This window comes from Rhyacophila brunnea, unplaced genomic scaffold (genome assembly GCF_057557595.1).
Source record: "Rhyacophila brunnea isolate RB1 unplaced genomic scaffold, BYU_Rbru_1.0 scaffold_10, whole genome shotgun sequence".
Lineage (NCBI taxonomy): Eukaryota > Metazoa > Arthropoda > Insecta > Trichoptera > Rhyacophilidae > Rhyacophila > Rhyacophila brunnea.
This window is the reverse complement of record NW_028232752.1, coordinates 39615780-39639278: the sequence shown is the minus strand read 5'-3', so window position 1 is coordinate 39639278 and position 23499 is coordinate 39615780. Positions and strand designations below refer to the sequence as shown.

The 23499-nt window shown below is 31.7% G+C and overlaps 1 protein-coding gene across 1 annotated transcript in view; it reads left to right on the top strand.

Moving 5' to 3' along the window:
* Positions 1 to 23499, top strand: part of LOC147079194 (uncharacterized) — a 766028-nt gene that overhangs the window by 623025 nt on the left and 119504 nt on the right. The window contains exon 5 of the mRNA XM_085954485.1: positions 9190 to 9236. Coding sequence (XP_085810611.1) covers positions 9190 to 9236 — 47 coding nt within the window. The remainder of the gene's footprint in view (positions 1 to 9189; positions 9237 to 23499) is intronic.

The window sequence follows — 23499 nt, the reverse complement described above, 5'->3', positions numbered from 1 at the left end:
TATCGACTCGTGTGGGCGAAAACTGTGCGGTATGACAAGTTAGTATCGTCCGTTTCATACCGTATACTATAATACGTATTTTGGAAGCCACTCGCTAAGGACTATTTTAACAGCGAGTGACCAGTTGGCAACATCGCCAAAACCGAGAAAATCGATGTCTATGGTACGAGATGAAACGTCAAAAATGAAATGTCAAACGAAATCATTATTTTTGTTGGTTATGTTTGTATATAATTCCTATAATATTCGATTGATTTAGTATAATATGATATAGATATATGTACGTAGAATATAACCTTACATAAATGCGAAACCATATAATATTATTACAATGTAAAACAAGATTTAACAAAATAAACACAGTGTCTTCAATAACATTTATTTTTATGTAGGTATTTATTCATTACAAACCATTATAAAACATTAACATAATTAATTGAACTCAAGATACCAGAGTATTAAGTTACATTGTGAATAATATAATAATTTGGCATCTCTATTATTTATAAATTGGTAATTGCCGCAATTGCCGTTTTCTTTCCGTGAGCGAACTCATTCATTTTGACGTTTTGATTTTCAAGGTCACTGTCACATACGAAACGAAATATCAAAATAAACATGGAAATCGGGAAATAGGTACATGAATTCACGTCCTTCGTCGTGCAAAAGTAGCAAAAGAAAGGAGAGGTTTCAATTAAGTGAAGAAATCAGGTAAGGTTATGTCCGTCTCAACATTATACCTACCTACGACTTTTTAATTCTCCATGGATATAATATTATAAACGTCATGATGTGTCAAAATATAACATACATCTTCTATGTCTTTAATTAATTTTAAGCTATACAACCATATTCATTTTTATGGCATTGTAAACTATTTATGCTTGTAGGTAGTAACATTAAACTTACGATAATATACCTATATGGCGTGAGAATTTGTAAAAGATATCTCACAAGCTCTTTGTTTAACCGGAAATTACGTATAAATAGTGCATCACTGAATGAAAAAGCATTTTGATATAAGTTAGCATAATTATTTGATCTGTTTCGCGGATGATTACGTGATCCTAAAAGTGCAGCAAAAGCAACTATTTATGGGATTGAGATATTTACACTATTGTATTTAGACTATGGTCACGTATGGGCGACTATGGTCACGAGTGCCCTTTGGTATGGGCAATAATGTCGACACGGATTATGACTAATTCAGGTAGTGATAAGTTTCAACATGCCATATTTTGATAACCTACGTCACGTTTGCGAATAACTACGATGTTTCACACGAGTCGTTAGTTACGGAATCGACCTGCAGTACCGATGCCTAAAATAAACATATCTCGGCAGATTATTAAAACTATAATGTCGCATATATTTGCAAACTTTTTCTTATTCGTTCATTTCCGCTTCTTAATTTCAGCATGTCAGTTGTATAACCATAAATAGAAATTAGACAGTGCCTGAAGTTGCCGAAAGACGATATCTGGAAAGCCGAAACAAATTCATTAGGAGTATTACAAAACTCACCAATTAAAATTTAAATATCCTTTAATTTACTAGTATAATTAATTTTGAAATATAAAAAAATATTAATTCAATTATTCGTAGAATAATAAAATGTATTTTACAAAAACTGATGAATGTCACTAATTTATACTTATAGTCAAACAATAAAGTTTGTTCATCTTATGCCCTTATAACAAAGACGCGTTTGTACCATTAATAAATGAATTATTGACAATTATATCGACAGTTGATCTTGAGTTAATTAATAATTTTACTCATGGCTGGTTGAGATACAAAACGCTAAACAAGGCAATTGAATTATTTTCAACACGCCGAGCTTTTTCATTTCCCGGTCAATATTCAAAGTTGAGTGCCTGGAAAATTAATTAAACGATTTTCCAGAAATTTTTACGTTTCGAAAGTCAAACAATTGGCTCAGTTTCTTTTAATAAATATTTTTTTGTTTATAAATTATTTCAATAGAGTTTATTTAAATTTCCCGCTCGTTTTTACCAATCAACTTTTGATTTGTTAATATTGAAAGCTTATCATTCATGTAAATTATTATTCAATTTATACAACATTCACTGATTGAGTGAGTGCAATAAAACTTTGATGGACATTGGAAAGTCAACATACACCATGTACCTGTATTTGTTATGTCGTTCAATCCTGTATATACATACTGTGGGGCATAACTTTACCTTATTTTTAACTATCCTGAAAAGGAATTCAGAGTCACATTCAGATTGCCGTGAGATGCATGAGATACGCTTTCTTCCAACTCTTCTTTTTTCTCAGCCTGTTGATTTACATTCGGAGTTAGTTAATCTACTCGTATGTTACGTACTATAAAGTTCTGAACAACAATTAAAATTAAACCGTCGACGTACATTAAATCTGATATTTACAAAGTTTCAATTAATGTCTTAGTCAATATCAATTAGCATGAAAACTAATGGAGCGTGCATCCGACGGCATAATCCTATCTCCGATTGCTTTTATCGAGTGCAGTAACTGGATTGTCATATTTGTCCCTTAGCAATTCGATTATATGACATAGATGGAATGTGTAATAATGGTATAACGATATTGCTCTCGGTATTTGATTCCTATTGAATAATAATTATCGAATTCATGGTGTGAAAAAAATAGTTTTGCCATAGTACTAAATCCAGAATAATCGTACCTATCCGCGCATTTATCGTGCGCATTTGCATGGTCAGAATCAACACTCATTACGCATTTTACTTATCAAGATATTGATATACCCATGATATATTAGAGAATGGGCAGTGCGTCCTGGCGCCGGTGGTATTAAGGGCCTCAATTTTATAAGACAAAAAATGCATAACTTGCTCGCAATGCTTTTAGCGAATTTCAATTTATTAATGACACCTAGGCCTGATTATTGCGTTTCAGTTTGTTTACCTATATCTATTAGGGAAGGAGGAGAAATATTATTCAATGTATTTTCTTGTTGAAAAGGGTTAGATGCTTTTTACGATCAACAATGTGTCGAAAGCAACAATACTGACGAGATTGTATGTAATTTCGATTATTCCGAAATAATCAATACATTTATTGGCGCGATATTGTGAAAAGCTTTTGATTCATAAGTTTTGTTATCTAAATAGATCATATTAAATACCGCGACAAAAACTACAATTTAAAATATTCTTCCTTATAGTTTAGAGTTTCAGTTTCCCAGACCTCGCACTTTCCTGATAGACAGACAATGGATATATCGCACCGTGAATTATTTTTGTTGATTCTCATATTATTAGTGAGCTTTGGAAATTTTATCAGATTTTTCACGGAATGTTTTTGTTATTTTACATAAAGAGGCTTTATTATGCAATACACATTGCATTTAAATGATTTCCCATCAGCATGTGTCAATTTATCTATTTTCAAGCGGTGATATCATTCTGCTTGCAAGATCGCATTTTAAATAGTTCTGAAAAGTAACAGTAATCCGGAAAGATTAAGCAAAACAGGCATTTTTGTCGCTATCCTACTCTCTGTAAAATTACCGGATTATACATACCTAAGCTACAAACTACGCAGCTTATCTGCTAATAACTCCATCAGTATTAAGTATCCCTTTAATGTCCTATAATCTACCCAGTTGATCATAGAAATCCTTCGCCGGTAATAAAATATTTCATTGCACTTCTTACATTGCCGGTTTATTGCTCTTACGGTCATTTTGTTATTGTCCGGGTCGCAATTCCACGCAATAAATTGCAGTCGTCCACCGGTAGACCACATTTAACAGAGCTATTCTCTTCGTTACTGAGTGGTTTTGAATCCCAATTTGAAAATAATGATTAAATCAGAATGGAAATCATGGATAATACACAATATATACTGTTTAATTATATTGTATAAGACTCAAGCCGGGTTCGTCTGTTTAGACGCCATTTTCTACTAATTTAATTCATATTTATGCATGCTACCTATCCTGTCTTCAAGCTCTTTCATTTCAACATTATTTTCAAAATCTACTGAAGTTTAACAATACTTATATGAACATAGAAATATTTCATTATTTCGTTTTCAAAACATTTATAATTATATCGAGTTTTGGTAGGAATGATTTTATATTTACATACATTGTTAATCTGATTTAGTCCATACCCATAAATAATCTTAATTAGTTTATTAAAATACTTTTATATCGCATAAGAACAAAAATGTATTCAACCATTTATAATTTCTCAATTCTGGATAAAAAAATTAAACTGACGTGACATTAGAAACTGGTATAAAGAATTTTATTCACACCTCCCGACCGATAAGACGATGAAATTCAATTCAAAGAACGATGTCTGATATCTTACTCGAGTTGTTAAATATATAATGAGATTTTAATTAGCACCTTTAAAATGCACGTTAATTACAACGATCGGCCGCCTGGTCATTACGCGCATGTGCGTCTTCAGCGTGCAAAGTATTAAGAAACGTAACGTTTTTCGCCATTACATAACTTTTAGCTTCGTCAGTTTGGAGCCCGTGAGAGACAGGCGTGCTGACCTTCGGTTATTAAATTATATCATGGTTTAAGTTTTGTATGACTAATATTAAGTACTTATGTCTTTTTGTGTCTCGCCTTTCTATGAAAAATTGTCAATTCACACCGCTGAAGTTATTAGTACATATTATGTTATTTGGTTATGATTGTACATCTGATATAGTAATACATACACCAAGGCACAATATGGTCATGTTATCCATAAAGATATGTAGTCTTGAAAAGAGAAATATACTTGTCTTTGTAAATCACAGATCACAAAGGGCTAAAGGGCTTGCAGTTTTTTTTTCTAGACTAGCAACGACGGTGACTATCTGGATTGATAATTAAATTAGAAAATGTTGAATATTAGGTAACCTTCCTAAGTATCAGGATTTATTTACGAAACAGACACACGAATGAGAAACGAAGACAAATTATTTCACATTTTAATATCTGTGGCAGTGATTAGAATTGTCGAGTGAAACACTCTCTACATTGCATTGCAAACTTGCAAGTTGCACTCATTTAGCGTGACGCTCGGTGTTGGGTTTCGAATAAAACTTTACGGTCAGAACGGGGTTTCTTTACGTCTCGGAACTTTCTAAGCTTTTAGCGACGACTAGAACGATTATAAACTTACTTCGTTTTGTGTCTAGGTAGCTAATTATATATTTTGATTGAAAATACTCTCAGTGAATTATTGTACTAATTAATTGGATTTTAGTATTTAAAAAAAAAAATATTTGCACTCCCTTTGGTTAACATTTTTTCATATGAAGTTTTATTGTAAGTATGTTGTTTGCATAACGCTATTATTTTTTTTAAAGATTATGTTTTGGAATATGAGTATAAATGCCGCGTCCACACTGGCAACAAGTTGCGTGCAACCTCATTAAATTTCACGATAATAACAAAATTTGTTTTACCAAAAACCCAGCAACCCAGCAACTTTTTGCCAATGTGGACATGGCATAAGATTAGCATTATTTTTACTGCGGTAGAATGAGGAATGCGAACTACTTCGCTCATATAGGTACAATAATTCTAAATTGAACTGATTCATAAGAAAACATCGATTCTTGGAATTAATTTGATTAACTTAATAAATAATTGCTTCAATAAATAAATGATCGAATGGAAAATATCGATTTTTGAAGTGAAAGCAATATAAATAATCTTTGATATACAATCATCTCCTATTTTCCTTCATTACAGAGACATTCTAAAATATTAAAATTATGATTTCGATTTTAGTTGGTAATAAATAGTTACTTTTATGTAGGTACGTAGGTTAGGCAATGACGATTCATATATCTTGTAGGTATTGCCCGTGGAAAACCTTAGAATGGCTTTTTTAAAAGCAGATTTAAATTGGATACGAGTCTTCAACTTTTCAAATAAAATCGATCAAACCATTCTATTTCGAATCTTTTTTAATCGTACATCTTTAAATTGAACGGCTACAAAAACTCTTTTCATTTCATATCCCGTTTACTCGAGGCGTCAATACGGCATTGGCGACCCTTTCTTTCCATTTTCTTACGCTAAAGCTAAAGCCTGACTATGAAGCTAAGCCACTGCGACCCCATTCCCCTCCATTGGATGTTGCGAAGTGACGGAAGCGAAGTTCTTCTTTGTAGTATGCGTATTTTGCAACGTATTATGACGTAATGATTAGCAGCAAACCTTTTTACGGAAATTTACACTAATTTACGGTAGCGGAAAAGACGTTCCGGCTAAATTCCATTTCGAAAAAAAACAATGTTGCTAGACCCCGTCCGAGTTGTGTTTGTAAATCTCATATTTTACGAATGGATAAAAAGGTAATACGTGTTATATCGCTACATTGAATTGATAAAGTTTACATTTTAAAATGCTACTTGTAGTTAGCAATGCACCCGATGTAAGTGAATTTACTAGTCGTTTTGTAACTAGAAAAATGCTGTAGCGATAAATCTGCAGTCGGCGGCGGGTTCATGAATAACTTTAATACAGATCCACCCTTTATACATTATCATTATTCAATATTCATATCGAAAATGAAATAATAAAATCCTCGAAACAAGTAGGTACCTACGTGAGAGTTTTTAACAACAACAATAAACACTTTTTTAGTTATTATATTAATATTTTAAACTTATATTATTATTGTAGTGCTGATTATAATGTCATTGAAATAATCGAACTTTCACTTAATGCAACATTTCGCGGCGCCTTTTATCATATTTTTTTTACTGGGTCTTCAATCCTGTGTGGATCTTGGCCGTCTCGCGAAGAGGGTTTGTAACATTTTGTTTAAATCGTCAATTACATTGAGCTTCTTTACGAGCTGTTTATTGGCGAATTTACAATCTGCCTGTAAAGTCGCCCAGTGTAATCATCGAACAAGCTAATGAGCAGGTTGTAAACACTCTACCGAGAAAAGTTGAAAGCCGGTCAACTTTACACGCTACACGCCGGCGTGTGGGCCTACTGCGTCTGCGCAGTAGAGCGCAGTAGCAACCTCTCGGTAAAAAAACGAACTACGTTCTGTCAAAATAGTCGCTGGCTTGTGGCTTCTCAGCGAATGGAAAGTTTTGTGTGTAATCATCAAATCGCAGTAGCTGAATTGCCCGTTTTTAAATTCGCCAACAAACAACTCGCAAAGAAGCTCAATGTAATTGACGCTTTAATGAGAGATGGATGTTAGCCATATGCCCAACCTATTAGAATCATGCTTTGGATTTAAACACACATTGAAAAACAATATTTAAAAACTTAAGGCTATATATTTTTTTACCATATTTTCTGATTGTGCACCTCTGATCTTTACGTAAGTTTTCTTTTGTAAGTAGGTACATAAAATATCATTAAGTAATTTATAGGTAATAAATTTCAGTATGTTCTCTAAACATGATGACGTAAAAATATATGAGTCGGATACAGTAATGGACAGTTTCCATATAGCTTTAACGTTATTCTATAGTGACAAGATACAATAGGTATGTACTGTATACTTACTTATACCAATATCGCTCCCAAATCAGAGCAGTTATATTAATTAATTCATTTGTTAGTCTGTTTTCATTTGTTTCAATAGAAAAACAAAAAAAATTCGTCGTCGATTGACGTTTAGAGTTGATTGTTTTTGATAAATTCATTATTCAACAGGTATCTCATTTTTTTTTTCAATTCTCGATATCTCAAAGCAGCACACACGCAATGCCGGATTCTCGAGCTCATTTATTCTTAGTTAGAATATACGTAGTCTAGTCAGATTATTCTGCCCCAATCGTCCCTGCTTCGGATAAAACCATAAAATTGTCGTCCATCGACATTAATTGCGTTAATGAAGCGGCGGCGAGCACACTTGCTAGTACGAAACTGTTGCATAGGTACATACATTTTGTTTGTTTTGAATATACTTTCATGGATATATAAGTAATAATATGTAAAGTATGTCGGTTCGCTTACTGATACTTACATATTCTACATGATTGAATATAGATTGAATGTGCGGTTGGATGTTATTGATTGAATTTGCATTAATTTTATTCGTAAAAAATGAGCATATATGAAATATTAAAGAATGACTTGTTTATTGATGCATAGTTAGAAATTAAATACCCCCTGAATAGGTTAGTTTAGATATTCAAATGGATCGTTCGAACATCTCATAAAGAATTTATACTTGGATACACGTTGAAAAAGATTTGAACTTTCACATTGAAAAGGATTATTTTTGTATGTTATCAATGACTTTTTTTAGTATTGTGAGGTAACAATTCACAATAATAAAGTAAAAGTAAACGTCATTGATCATATATGTTCTAGTAATCATTTTCAATGCGAAGACAATACCTTCACACAGCATCTTGAGTGACATTATTTAAAAGTTTAATAGTTAGGTGTGTATAATTTTTCTTTTCCTAATAAATTAATAATAAGGTCAGCTATCATCCATTGTATTATGAAGTAAGGCAGTGTTGTCAATAATGTGTTACAAAAAAAATGTGTTATTACCATAACCGAATGACCTATAGACAACTTGACATACCTAATTTTTCTTTTCCTAAATATTGAGAAAATGGATGTTGAAAAAATTTAATTATAATTTACTGACATATTGGCAAACTAACGATTATTTTGAAATTATTTCTATGTAGGTTACATGAGTAGTAATGTTATCTAAGGTAAAATCATATCGATATATTCCCGGATTTAGGGATTAATAAGTAGATTGAGCGAGATCCCTGGACCTCCGGATACGTGATTCTGGATTTCCAAAACCAGAAAAATATCCGTCCAGTATCAAAGTTGGGATATTTTTTTATGTTTTTTTGTCATAATATTTCTGTCCATATGCAATACAAGGATCCGGGCTCGTAGATTGAATATATTCCTTGTAACATTATTTAGCTTCAGATATTGTTAATTCAGTCGCTTTCACTCCATCTAGAAAACGCACTTCCTCCCTTCGATGCCACCAGAGGCCACTCTTCTCTCCAAGCGTCTAGGAACTCTCCTTACAAAGATGACGAACCATACATAATGAATTTAATTTGAATTTATACCTTTTAATAAATCATCCCCGCCATTGTTAGTTCAAGAGACATCATGAATATGAATATAATATATAATTAAGTTCATGCAACTCTTATAATGTGTAATATTATTTTCTTTTTCAGATGCCTCAGTCCGAGATCTGCATATTTTTACGAATTTCCTCCAAGTGGTAAGTCTTTCAGTTCCTTTTATTTTGTGACCTTGAAAATTGGTGTCAAATGAACATTCAAATAATGTATATTATTATGGTACATAATTATTATGAATTTAATGATTGCTAAACATTATAACATTTTGATTAGTGTCTTTATTATATTTGTTTTGTATATTCGTTTTCTTTCGCAAAAGCGAAGCAAAGTAAATATTTTAAAGCGTTTCACGATTTACTTGCTTATTATGTATGATAATTTATATATGTGTCACTTCTTATACAATATATTGTGGTGACGGGCTTCTTTGTATTATTGGTAAGAGAGTTAAGGATTGGAGGAGTGAATTTCGGAGGACCGTCGAGGATAGCGGTAACTGTTCTGGTTAATGAAGGTCTTGCTAGGCCATCAGCAGTGAGAATAGTGACTACGAGAAAGAAAAATAAAAAATACAAATATAGGGTCGGATGTCATTCATCCGTTTCGATCAGTCGTAGATATTTACTTCAAAGAAAACTTTTAACTAAAATAAAACTTTTAACAATATTAAGTAAACCAATTCGTATTCAACCCGCACGAATGCTTTGTTGAGAGCAATGGCCGCTCACTCCATTATGGTGATTACTCAAAATACAGCCGCTTGAAAACATTGTAATTAAATTTATAATAATTATGATGGATTCGTCGCGAAATGGCGTCGCATTCTCCCGCCAATTAATCGATTGAAGTCCTCAAGTCGACTTCCTGCCGACAGACGGCGCCCCATTGTGCGACCGACGCCCCCTACCCACACCTTCGCCTGTGAGCGCTGCGATGCCTATTGTCTTCTTCAACAAGCGTCTTTACTCTTTGCTTAAGTAAGCACCACCCCGACAGATGGATGCTTTAAATTTAAAATGTTGACGATCTTGAACGCTGCGGAAAATTATTTTTACTTACCTACTATTAACTTCACTTTTACTCTATCCTTGGACGCAGGTATAACTATCCGTTAAACTGCCAACGTCATTTTCTCTCATGTTTAGTGTATCCATAGACTTTGAATTTAAATGATGTACACAGGTACCAATACATATACATTGCATTTTGTTAACTAATGTATGCACACCAAAAACTTGGCGTTTTTGTGTATGTTCAGAATTGAATTCAAATGCCGTACCTATTCTATTATATTGAGTCGACACCTCATAGATTTCGATGACATAACCACACATTTTTAATGATTTTTTTGTTTGCAGGTATATTAATCTTTATTTATTTTGAACTTATTCTGAGATTGTATACGTAAGTAGTCAAGTACCTAGTTACCTTTAATAAATAGGTAAGTACCAATAATTATTGTTTCAATGTTAAATGATTTAATTTGGTTTATCAGATTATTACTGTATTGATATAAAGTTCTAAAGATACTTGACTTAATAGGTAGGTGATAGAGTTTTTACCTCCTTTATTGTATTGATTTGTTATATAAGTTAGAGTTAATAGTATTCGTTGTCAGTGTGTATTTGCCTTTTGATGAGTGTACACAGTGCCTGAAGATGCCGAAAGGCGAAACCCTGGTCGCAAAAAACAACTCAAATGGAATAGTACAAAACTTAAATCCATTAGAATTGTTTCAATGTTAAATGATAGGTATATCGCACATATATATTAGATATATTCTGTAGGACATTATTTTTGATGTTTTCTCCATATCCACTTCTCAAATAAAGATAATGTGTTCAAAATATTTTATAGCAGAGCATCAATCGCTTACGACTTAGGTACCTACTTTAAACATACCTATCTACTATTATTTAAATGTAAAAACTTGTATGATTTTAATATTGGTACATTCAGGTGAAAAAAGCACAATTTTGTATGAGGTGAAAAATGTGATACCAAAATATTATTTTGACAAAATTGATACATTAAAGAAGTTCAATCGTTTAATGTCTTCTTTAGAGATAGAAAAAATTCAAATAGTAAGGATATATTTCTTTCATACGTTTTCTTTTGTGACAACTGTGTGAAAAAGCTATAATTGAATACAACGATATATTTTATTAGGCAGTGTGTATTTTATGTAGGATCGTTAACAATAATACATTTCATATGATCTAGCCAAAAATATATATTCAATAATAGATGGACAGCCATGAATAATAAATAAATTCTTTGAAATTGCTTTTCCAATGGTATCTTTTGCTATTAAAGAAGACCTAAAGTTATAAAAAAAATCCCAAATCCACTGATTCATGCTTACAATCAAAATAATCCCGAGCCATAACCAATTTCGATCCTACATTTTTATTCTGTGACCAAGCCTTTATGGTGTCGTCTTATCCATATTATGTATTATTATTATAGACGAAAATATGGCCATATTGTGGCTATATTACACAAGGAGATCTATATCATATCCCATGCCGATGTTGTTCACATTAAAATTTCATAGGTTTGTCATATAGGCTTCGTCGCCAATCGCCATTATAATTGTATGTCGTGAGAATTTATATATGGATAGACAAAGCATCGCATATAAATGGGTTTTAAATTAAATATGCATTATTTCAACTGCTTTTAAGTTGCCAAAATGTATCCTTATATATTAAGTAAAAAATATCGCATTTTTAAATGTCTTTTTTTAATTAAAAATTTGACTAATTTTATGGAAACGCCGAAAAAATATATGTTCTGATAATAGACGGTGGGCGCAAAAAGTTTAAAACACTCTGGTAATGACAATTTTTTTGAATTAGTCATGATTTGAGACTGAAATATCAGTATGCTCTGAACAGTCTGAAATGTCAGTATGCCAAGCATTACACAACATATTACAAAATAACTGTGGCGATGACTCCATACTAGGCGATTATTTAAATTAAAGCATACCTTCTTAAGAAATATAAATAAATATAGTACATAACCTAAAGACATTTCATAAATAAACAAATATCAACCGTGAACAAAGATATATTTATTTACTAAGCATAAGCGCTTTTTATTTGCCAAGTATTCGTCCATCCGTCTCCGATAGGATTCACATAACATAAATATAATCATAGTGTTACTAAACATGCGAATAATGGCTTGATATATTAATCCAAAGTTTTTTCTTATGTACTTCAATGGTGTTTGTCCTTAAGACCTGATTAACTGTCTGCTTCAATATATTGTAAAGTAAGGCTCTTGCTGTAAAGCCTATTTATTGTAACTATTTGTTTATGTTATATTACCAACACTAGGCAAGCTCTGGCTGGATTAGCGGATAGAATGTACAGCTAGCGTAGCCGTATTTTTTTCACAACTTAGATTCCTAGTTCACCACTTTTTCCTTCTAAAATATCTAAAATATCTTGTCGTTTTTAGTGAAATATCTCTTATGAAACAGTAAAATATAATATTTTACTAAAATTTTGGAGATGAAACCAAAATTCTAATTTAATTCTTGTAAATATGGCTGTCCATACTCACGATGGCCGAGCGGTTACCGCGTCGGCTTATAATGTCGTGGGTCCCAGGTACAAATCCTGGCTCTTCAGATTCACTTGTTCTTTTTCAATATATCAAACTTGGAATCATCGTATGGACCTAATAGGTTGAGCAAGTGGCTTACATCCATTGCTCGTAAAAATAAAACAAAAATCTGTTAATATAATTCTTCTTAGGATCGAATATGGTACTATCTGTTCAATACAGCCTACAGCTCTTTAACAGACACACAAAACTGGATTTCAAGTAAATTACCATTTGGCGCTCCGTCTTATATCGAAAGTAGACTACCAAATCGGGACATGGCTCACGAAATCGTGTCATCCAGTGTAATATTAGGAGACAGCTGTAGGCGAAATGTATTTTTTTGGTAATAATAACAATACCGAAATCACACAAGTTGGCTATAAAAAGAAAATAAGAAAACTTATCAGACATGAATACACCCCAATCCATAAGATCCCTGACAGTCGTAAAGCACGTAGCCAGACAAAAAATAGCTTTGGACTTTTAGACTAAGTTCTGTTTCCCTGGGGTGGAGTTATGATGAGATACTGCCGAAGGAAGTTTTTACTCATTATAATATCTTGCGTACTCATAGCGTAATAATAATTATTGTAATGGTTTTACACGAGTCTTATATTCAATGCAGCGGCATGCTTAGTATGGTGATTTGTCTAATAACTTTTATAATAATATTCGACTTAATGTGTTCGTATGCCACGTATCTTTATTATTGATTAATTTAATAAAACGCAAAATGTTTTAGTACTTATTCCACTTTTATTATTCAATAAATCTGGGCCGGTTTCGTCCGCCTCAGAGGGACATTTTCAACTGAATAATATTTATAAAATAGGTATTTGCCAAAACAAAATCATAAAAACGACATAAATAATCTCCCAATAAATAGCATTATCCGTCCAATAGTAGGTACTTTGTCACAAACAATTAAATTAAAATTAATGAGATTTGATATTAATATTTCTTACTAGGTACTACATAAAATATTATAAAATTATAAACAAAAAATTAAGCAAAAAGCATTTTCAACCACATTTCAATATACTATACTTAACAGAAATATTTATGATTAGTCAATATTTTAATATTACATATTACATACATATTACATAATAATTATTCATTTATAAAAACAATATTATCACTTGATAGACAAACGAATATAAACGAAAATATGAGTCAAAATTTAATAACAAATAAAATAAAACAATAAATAATGCACAATTTATAAAGTTACTCGTATGTTAAATCAATAAGACGATCCCAGACAGGACGAAACCGGTCCAGATTTATTAAATAATAAAAGTGGAAAAAGGACTATTTTTTTTGCGTTTTATTAAATTAATCAATAATACAATACAGTTCCACCATGGTTTACAGTTAACACAATAAAATAAACGTATCTTAATCAAAATGGTTTGTTCGTACCTACTCTATAGTCTGTCTATACTGTATCATAATTCTTATAACTTATAACAAATGCATGGTGTTGTAGAAACCATTAAGATACGATTAATAATGTTATTTATTAACTACATTATAGTTTTACGTATTATTTTGCATTTAGCTGATATATATTATATTATGGGTGTGAATCATAGACAGAAATGGGACGTAACTTCAAAAGGTAACAAATAATTTGTTATACTAATTAATTTAATTACAAAACGTAAACCAATTAGAATTTAAATTCAAATTCCATCAAGTAGGTACCTTCAGTGGAAGTTATCAATTTTGGAAATTTTATTATATCAAATAAAGTAAAATAAAATCATCAAGAACACTGTAGATTTATGATAGAATAACAGATACCCAACGTATTTTTCCCTACAAAGCAAACGCAAACTATTTGAAGGGTTTTACACAAAAAATTTGTTACGGGAATTCTATAATTCTGAACCCGAGAGTGTAAATGTACATGACGAATGCATCTACATATTTTATTTTCGTCGAACAATAGTTTAATGTTAATTCATTAGACTGTTCCATTGGCTATTCATTTATTTGGTGATGAATTTTGGTAGAAGACTTATGCAAGTGAACTAGCGAATGTGTGCTAATTTTTTTTTTTTTTGATATTACTGAAATTTTTACATTTTTTTGTTGTGTACGACACTTACACTCTCTGGTCTAATTTATTGTTAGGCATAACTAAAATATGTTAATGTGTATTTTTGGTGATAATATTTAATATCCATTAATAACCAATGATATGCCATGGAATCTGAACAGAAATCGACTCCTTCGTAATTTACGAATCTCATCAATTGATTTAATGTCCTTATCTATTTTTTATTTTTACACATAGGTACTACATATTTACATAGCATGCTCTATCTATGTAGCCGTTATTCTGAGCTAAAACCTTATATACGCGCTGTTTAATTATTCACAAATTCACTTAATAGAGGGTACAACAATTTTTTAATCTCCCTAACGCCCCTCCTCTTACTCCTGTGAATGCATTTTCGTTAATGAGCGGCTGAGAGTTTCTCTCTTTTTTGCATCTATATTTTTCTTTTCCACTTGTCGCGCGTCGCGTCTACCCGCAACCGCGAGCCGTCCATACAAACGGCTCCGCGTCATCTACAATACTTACGTACATAGTCACAATTGAAAAAGAGCTAGTGAAAAAGTAATCGAAAGCCATTTACATTATTTAAATAACGACTTTTTCTATACCGATATCAATAATCGTCACTCGTTTGTTTAATTGTTAATTAAAAATAATATATACATATTATAGCTTGATAATATTAATACTATCCACCGAGGGGAGGGTACTTGCTGGAATTTGAATTTAAATTCAAATAGATTTAAGTTTTATACTATTCCATTTCAGTCGTTTTTTGCGACCCGGGTTTCGCCATTCGACATCTTCAGGCACTATGCGCACTCGCACTCACTGGCCGCTGGTTTAAATACTACGACTCGATCAAATCAATATGTTTCTTGAATGTTTGTTTGAGTTTTCATCCAATAGTACAAAAAAGTATGACAATGAACGTTCACTTGAGAAGACGTAGATCCAAACTGGATTGTAGTATATACCTACTTATATCATCACGGTGTTACAGTTCAGAATCGGAGCATTTAGCAATCAGAAAGTCCAGCCTTTATTCCCGATCTAGTGTCACGTCTAGCGTCCCTTATCATGTCAAACTTACATCTGGTAGATCAGGTATAGAGATTCCAATCCCGGGATCCCGAATCCCGGGATCCCGGGATCCCGAGCTATTTTCGATACCTATGAATCCCGGGATTGATAAACATAATCCCGGGATTTCGGGATTGATTTTTTTATCAATTTTTATGGAACATAAAATAAAAGCGAAAATATAACAGAAAAAATGCTTTTAATAAAAAATAACTACATTAGAAATAAACTGAGTTTGAGTGAAGTTTGATTTATACCCATGTGTAAGTTGTCGATTCATTTTATTTTTTCACATAAATTATTAAAAATGAGAAAGATTGGAAAAAAGCAATGCTTCGCACTTTTAACAAAGTAATTCCACCGTGACCTCATACGTTTTACGGCAATTTCATATTTGGCTGACTTATTAGATTTATGAAGCGGAAAGGCCATAAGTACGCCATGCTTATTTGCTTTCTATTTTAAATCTCGCTAATCCATTCGTTAAGAGCCCGATGAACAGGAACAAGGTCATTCATAGTTCATTCAGAGAATGATCTCAGAGTTGAAAGGACGTCATTTTAATTCAGTCTAACCTCAAAAACCTCTAACCATCGGGGATTTATTTTAAGAAACGCAATAATTATTAATTACAATTCTCGGGCGAATGAATATCATTATTATTATTATTATTCCCTTCAAACATAACATGTATGCGACGTAACCTGAAGCCGGCCGAACGAATACAGGGCTGTCAAAATAATATCAATCTAATTTTACGTTTTAAAAAGTTACAAATTTAAAGTTAAAAATAGCTTACTGAACAGATGGAATAATTACATAATTCCAAGCGTCAAACGGAATACAACATTTATCTAAAATAATTATGAAAAGACTGGCTGATTATGTTATGTTATTTTTGTATTGTTCTTATTTTTTTGCTTATCAAAATATTTCACATATTATCTGATGATGTGTATTTTGGATATATCGTAATATGTATCTTGTCTCATTAAAATTGATATTAAGTTGATATAGCATAGGAAAATCTGTAAATCATTAAAATGTTAATTTTGTTATAGTTTTTAATTAAACCTGTACAATTACATATTAGATTTAAACACTGTTGTACTATGTAACTTTTATAATATCAGATATCCTTACGTGAGATGGGCAAGATAAAAAATAAAACTGTAGGATGTCTGCAAAAGATTAAACAAAACCCAGCTCATTGGATACCCGAATGGTAAGCAACTGTATCTATATATTATATTTTTCCGCCAAATTGCACACAATTAAAAACACATCATAAAAATAAGTAATTAGTCTTCGACAGCCCTGGTCGGTAACTTTGCTATCTTCTCAGCGACGCTAGCTTTGAATAAAAAAATGTGTGGGTGTCTCTACGTTAATAATAATTTTTTATATAAATTATTTCTTGCAGTGGCTTTACTTACCAACAATAATTATTGTACCTACCTATTTTTATAAAAGTAAAATTGCGTTACTTGTTTGTAAAAGTGTCAGACTAAATTAATTAAACTAATCGGGTAAGTAATAAAAAGTCATTAATTGAGTTAGCAGTAGTAACCAAGTAAATGGTAGAATTCCATTTTAAAAGAAATGAAAATATAATTAATTATATTTTCATTTCTTTTAATAAAAAGTCACTTTCTTTTTATAATAAACAGGCATCACTATATTACACTTTTTTTTTTTAAATATGCATTAGAATTAAACAATGTGTACCTATTTTTTTAATAATTATGTAATAGGTCTTACACATTCAAAATAAATACTATTCAATAATAATGTTTTTTGGATAGCACATGAAATAAAAATGTAGGTAGATATGTATTTCAACATCCTTCGTATGTTTAGCTCTCGGACAATTTCTGGTTAAAACGTTATTAATATATTATTAAGTTTATATCGTGGCTACTGGCTATCCATCATATTGGTTACAATATTTCCCACCAAACAGATGATTAACAAATTGAATTTAGTAACATTTACGTATATTAGAAGATATCATTTTTTGGTCACCCCATATTTTATTCACGTTGACAGTGTTATGTTATGAGAGATCATTATTTACTTTAGACCAAAGCATTGTCGGCGACCTTTGAATATTACCAGTAGAGCAACAATTCCGGACCACATGTAAAAAAACCATATTTTCAATTCTCAAGGGCAATTCTGTAGAGCGTCCCCTTAAGTCTTTACTATCAGAAACAGCAATCTCGTATTAAATTCACATTATTATTTATATATATATATATATTTAATATTATTTACTCCATTAAACTTATGTATTTCCAAGATTGAACGTAGATATACAATATTAACAATAAATGTCTTAAATATTATAAATTATACTAGATTTATTTTTGACCGATTTTATCAATGTTATGTGTAAATATAAAAATTGTACATTAACAATGGAAAAAAATGCCAATCCCGGGATTGTCAAATTGTAATCCCGAAATCCCGGGATCAGAATTTCGGCTCGGGATTGGATTCCCTAATCAGGTAGCAACACTACATGGTGAGATAGAGTCTGCCCAGCGCCATCTTCCCATCCAGGTAATGGTCTGCCACATCGAAACGTGATTATTCATACTCACCGAAGACTAGACGCGTTAACCACAATTCAAAAAAATTGTACTTCAAATTGTACTTGTAAATTTGTACTTGACCCCCACTATTACTTACGTTAAAACATCGACTCTCAAAACTCTAAGCGTAAAACATATAATGTTTTCTACCCGCCTGCAATAATATATAATAGCAGGAACACCAACTGCAACAAGTTATTATAAAAGAACAATATTATTGTTTAACTGCTTAACTATTAGTATTCTTATGGTTGATTTGATTTTCCTAGTTTTTCCAAGCATTCAACTGTAGTGGATTTACCACATGACACATCTGACGCCGCTCTAATAAAATGACTGAAACCCCATAGACCACTGTGTAACGTAACCATGTTATGGCCAATAGAGATGAGCTATCGTTTAACGAATTATTTTTATATTTTGATCTTTCATTTATTTCCGTTAGTTCATACTCATTTACTATCCTCACTCATTTTATTATTTGTATAGTAAATAAATAAACATGTTGACAATTAATTGTACACAGTTAATATTTTGTTAATAAAGAAAGTATTTATCAATATATTGTTAAGTATCCCCTATAGAGGTTTCGTATAACTCTACAGACTACGTATCATGTTGTTGTCTGTGATCATTGACAGACCACTGATAACAACGCAACGGTAATCAAACAGTTGTCTTTCGGCCTGAATACAGATGTATCCTTCTAAATAATTTATTACCACAATATAAAACCATGAAAATACCATCTCTGTGTGTTATTCATCACGTCCCGAAACAGTCTCTGTCACGCACACATCCGCAACCTTCAGAACAGATATTCCTAACATCGGGGACTACCAAGCATCTTCGCATTACCTCCGATACCCCCTTTACGATGATAACACAATTGTGAAACCTATTTTCCTAAGTGGAAAATGTCACGTTTAAACTACATAATAGTGTACGCCGCCGTACTGTTAAAAATAATACATTCCAGTAGGTACTGAGGTTGAAGTTGACATTTGAAAATTACTTATCTACAAAACCTCTTGTTTTTTTTAAATTTAAATTTCTTGTAGTATATGAATTTAGAAACGGTAAAATTACACTATACTCTATCGTCTGCTCTGATCGTCAACGCCAATCGCCGTCGATCGTGAAATATCAATTTGGATCGTTTAATGAAGGCGTGTTCGATCGGTTACAAATTTGGGACAACGAAAACCGAGAACGTACTGTAAACTGTAAATAGTAATATTCTCTCTTTTCCACGACCGTTGTGGATGACAGTCAGTGATATTATTTCACGATCGGGGCAGACGATCGACCAGCCAGCCTATCAGTATAATTTAAGCCTAAGGTTGCCGAATTTAATGTATCTAATGTAATATGTATGAGTTCTCGTACAAAGCATACAGCTTATTGTTTTATCTCACTTTCCACTTGGTCAATACATAATCGACACGTTCACGACTGTTTACACGCAAATGTTTATAATCCACTCTAATGATTTATATTTTTCAAATCAATTGCCTTCAACTTAAATATTAATATGAGTAATTACTTGAGCAATTAATTTACATTTCTTCTGTTTCTATAGTAATTACTGTACGAATGGCTATACATTTTTGTTTTTGTTTTTAATGACGGATGTGTTAATAGGGATCGATTAGGATTTTTTTTTTTGTAATTCGGTATTATATTTTATTATTAAACTATAGTTCATACTATCAAACATTATTAGTATTTCAACTTAGAGCATAGCTCTTCACTCGTTAATATTTGACTAAAATAAAAACGACACTCGCCTAAAGTATTTATTATGCATACGTCCGAACTCTGCTAATTGGAGGGCGAGGCGGTATATATTTTTTTTAATTTTCCTGGTGCATTATCTATGATAATTGCACTTGTTGAGACAGATATCTGTAGCACTGAAAATAAAATTTAATTACTTTATCTAGTGAGCCAGAGAAGTGCTTTATGAAAATTCTAAATAAAATATGTATCAATTTGATGATGATATAAAATATACTTTTTCAGTCAAACATGTCCGGTACATGTCGTGTCGAAATAGTCATGTCTGTCGTAATTAATAAAAAAAATAATGTAGTTACGTAAGTTTCAGGGTATATTTGAACAATACCTGCTCATTTACTAATCGATAAAATTAACATTTTGGGTGAATTTGAAATTATTATTTACAAATATGAACTTTTTGATATTAGTTTATAGTTTTATCCTAAATACCTGCAGCTATTTTAAACGTTGTTCCATGAGTAATTTTGCAGCTTCACTTTCATTACTCTCGGTCTCTACGGTTTTGTTTATAATGCAAATTTATTTTACATATAATGAACATGACAAATAATAAATTCAAAGCGTTCACGACTTGCCATAAAGTAAATGTTAACAATTTTCAAATAAAATTACAGGGCAATATGAGTAAACAATACAATAATAAAATAATTTAAATAAAAGTAAATGGAAGCACACACAGTGAACTATTGATAGGACCTATCTTAAAAACTTATAAAACAACGTCCACCTGAATTCACTCTCACGTAAGCGGAATATATCAATATCCGAAGCGACTTGATTAAACATATTGATTGCCCCCCCCCCCCCCACAGATAATATCCATACAGCCGAAAGTAAGATTCTCAAAAATGTCTTCCGGTCCCTTTCCACCATAAGGCAGTACTTCAACTGATGCGGACCACAGACAATAAATTCAATCACAACTTTATCTACAAGCTGTGTGTACTGGATATAATTAATATGAAACATATTTTCAGTTACTATCTGTTTCCAAAAAAAAGCGAAACTAGTAAGTTGGTAAATGAATATTTTTACATTTGGTTCAGTGCATAACGGTGGGTTGTGCAGTATTTTAGACTGCCAGCAGAAAATTCCTCCCGACATATTCATTCACACATGAGTTGCATACTTGCGAGGCTATGCGCCGGAATGAACACTATGCATTATGCAGATAAACAGTCTGGGACAGTATTTTTTTTCGTTGTTTTCTTTGCATAATGTGTAATTTGCTGCAAATTTTTTCCACTCCTGAAATGAAAGTCTACCACATTTTTTTAAGAAGATTTTTTTTGAACTCGTGCATGACACATGGTTTTTGAATGCCATCTGGAGGCTTCTTTGCAAACTCAAAATCCGCCTGAGAGCTTTCAAATTTATTATGAATTTCTATATTGTTTTGGGCCACAATTCATACGTATCATCGTCGAAATATCGTCATCTTCGTATTTACTCGATACTGATAAGTGTAATAATAATACTCATTTATGACGATGGTCGATTTACGATGTTTTTATGTTTGTTTTATATTACATATGTATCAAAATCTTTCAACTTATTCTAAGATCATGATTGTATATGATATTGATTAGATTAAGAAAGGTGCGATATAATGACAAAGATTTGTTGTGAAAAGTTTTGTTTTCATTAGCTATTCATAATTTTACGAAACAATCCCTTGTAAAATCTCCTTTTAAAGCTTTTAGACAATGCAATTTTAAGGTTCTACTTTTTATTAAAACCACCATTTCGTCATATTGTTAAATCCCATCGCGACGAAAACCTACGCAAGGCACCTGAAAAACTTTCATAAAAACGAATTCACGAGAGACGATTCCATACTTTGGAGAAATCTTAATGCTCTTTTCTAAAAGCTTTTTACTTCTTGGGTTGATTTTACCCCTTTTGGTTCCGTGGAATTTGAGTGCTTCTAGTTCTTATGGGATTCATAAATAAAGGACAGAATTTTAAGCAAGTTTCGTGTGATATTTTGGTTTAACAGCTTCTTTAGTGTAGTAATCTACTCTATCTAAGAAATAGACTGAGAACTTATCCATTTAAAATAATAGTATTAATTTGATTTACTGTTATTTTTTGGTGTGCAGACATGATAGTTAAATTAAAATATTATTAATTATTATGTAGGTATTAACTGTTATAAGTATATTATTTTATAAAAAAACTATCGCACTTAAATCATGAGTTTATCAATATTTATAATAATATTATCATTTATGTACCTATATTAAACTGTAATAATTGTAATATTGGAAGTCGAAGCCGATATTGATATTTTACAAACGTGGGAAAGTTATTAACAATAAAATACTTTGCTTGCGTGAAAAAATGTGTTGTTCCATTAAAATTCTTTCAAAAGATACTTAGTATGTATTATAATGGCCCCTTTGTTATAGGTATAATTCAAAAGATTTTTTGATGAATAGTAAGCTTCGTTATGTAGGCAGTAATTTTATTAATTATGATGTATTATTGATTCATTTATTTAGAACAGTGTTATGGCATTTTACAGCTATTCGCCAATGCGCCAGAATACACAATTATAAATAGTCATCAAATTGATACATAATTACTAATAAAAACCAATATAACACAAAAAAGAAGATAAGGTCAGTTCTTATGTAAATATTATAGTAAAATAATAAAAAAAAAACAATTATAAATTTAACCTATTTAACACTTCTTTCAACCTTTAAATCAAAAAAAAATCGGTACTAATCAGTTATCCCGGATACAGCCGATATAATGGATTATTTGTTAGGATAGCCAAACCTAACCTAAACTAACCCAAACTAACAAATAATCTAGTATATCGGTTATTTTAAAAATGTGTTTGCCGCTGTATCCGGGATAACCGACTAGTACCAAAAAATCAACCTTTATGGTGCTATCAAACAGGTTAATCGCACGGGTGGGTCACTGCCACTGCATTATGATTCGCCCTGCGACGGGGTATCGTGAATATCGCAGAGTTACGAGTGATATTGGTGGAAATATGGAAATCAATACTTACCAATAGGTATAGACAGATTGTAAATGAACTCACGAAGAAGTAAAAAAAAAATGGCTTAAAAGAACATTCACTCTTCTGATGAACATAGATTGTATCGATATCGACACAGGAGAAAACGAGTTAGACCATGAAATAAACCCTGAATCTCGTAAAAAACCCCTGATTATAATGGTCAGATGGTGTCATGTTTTAATTCTCTG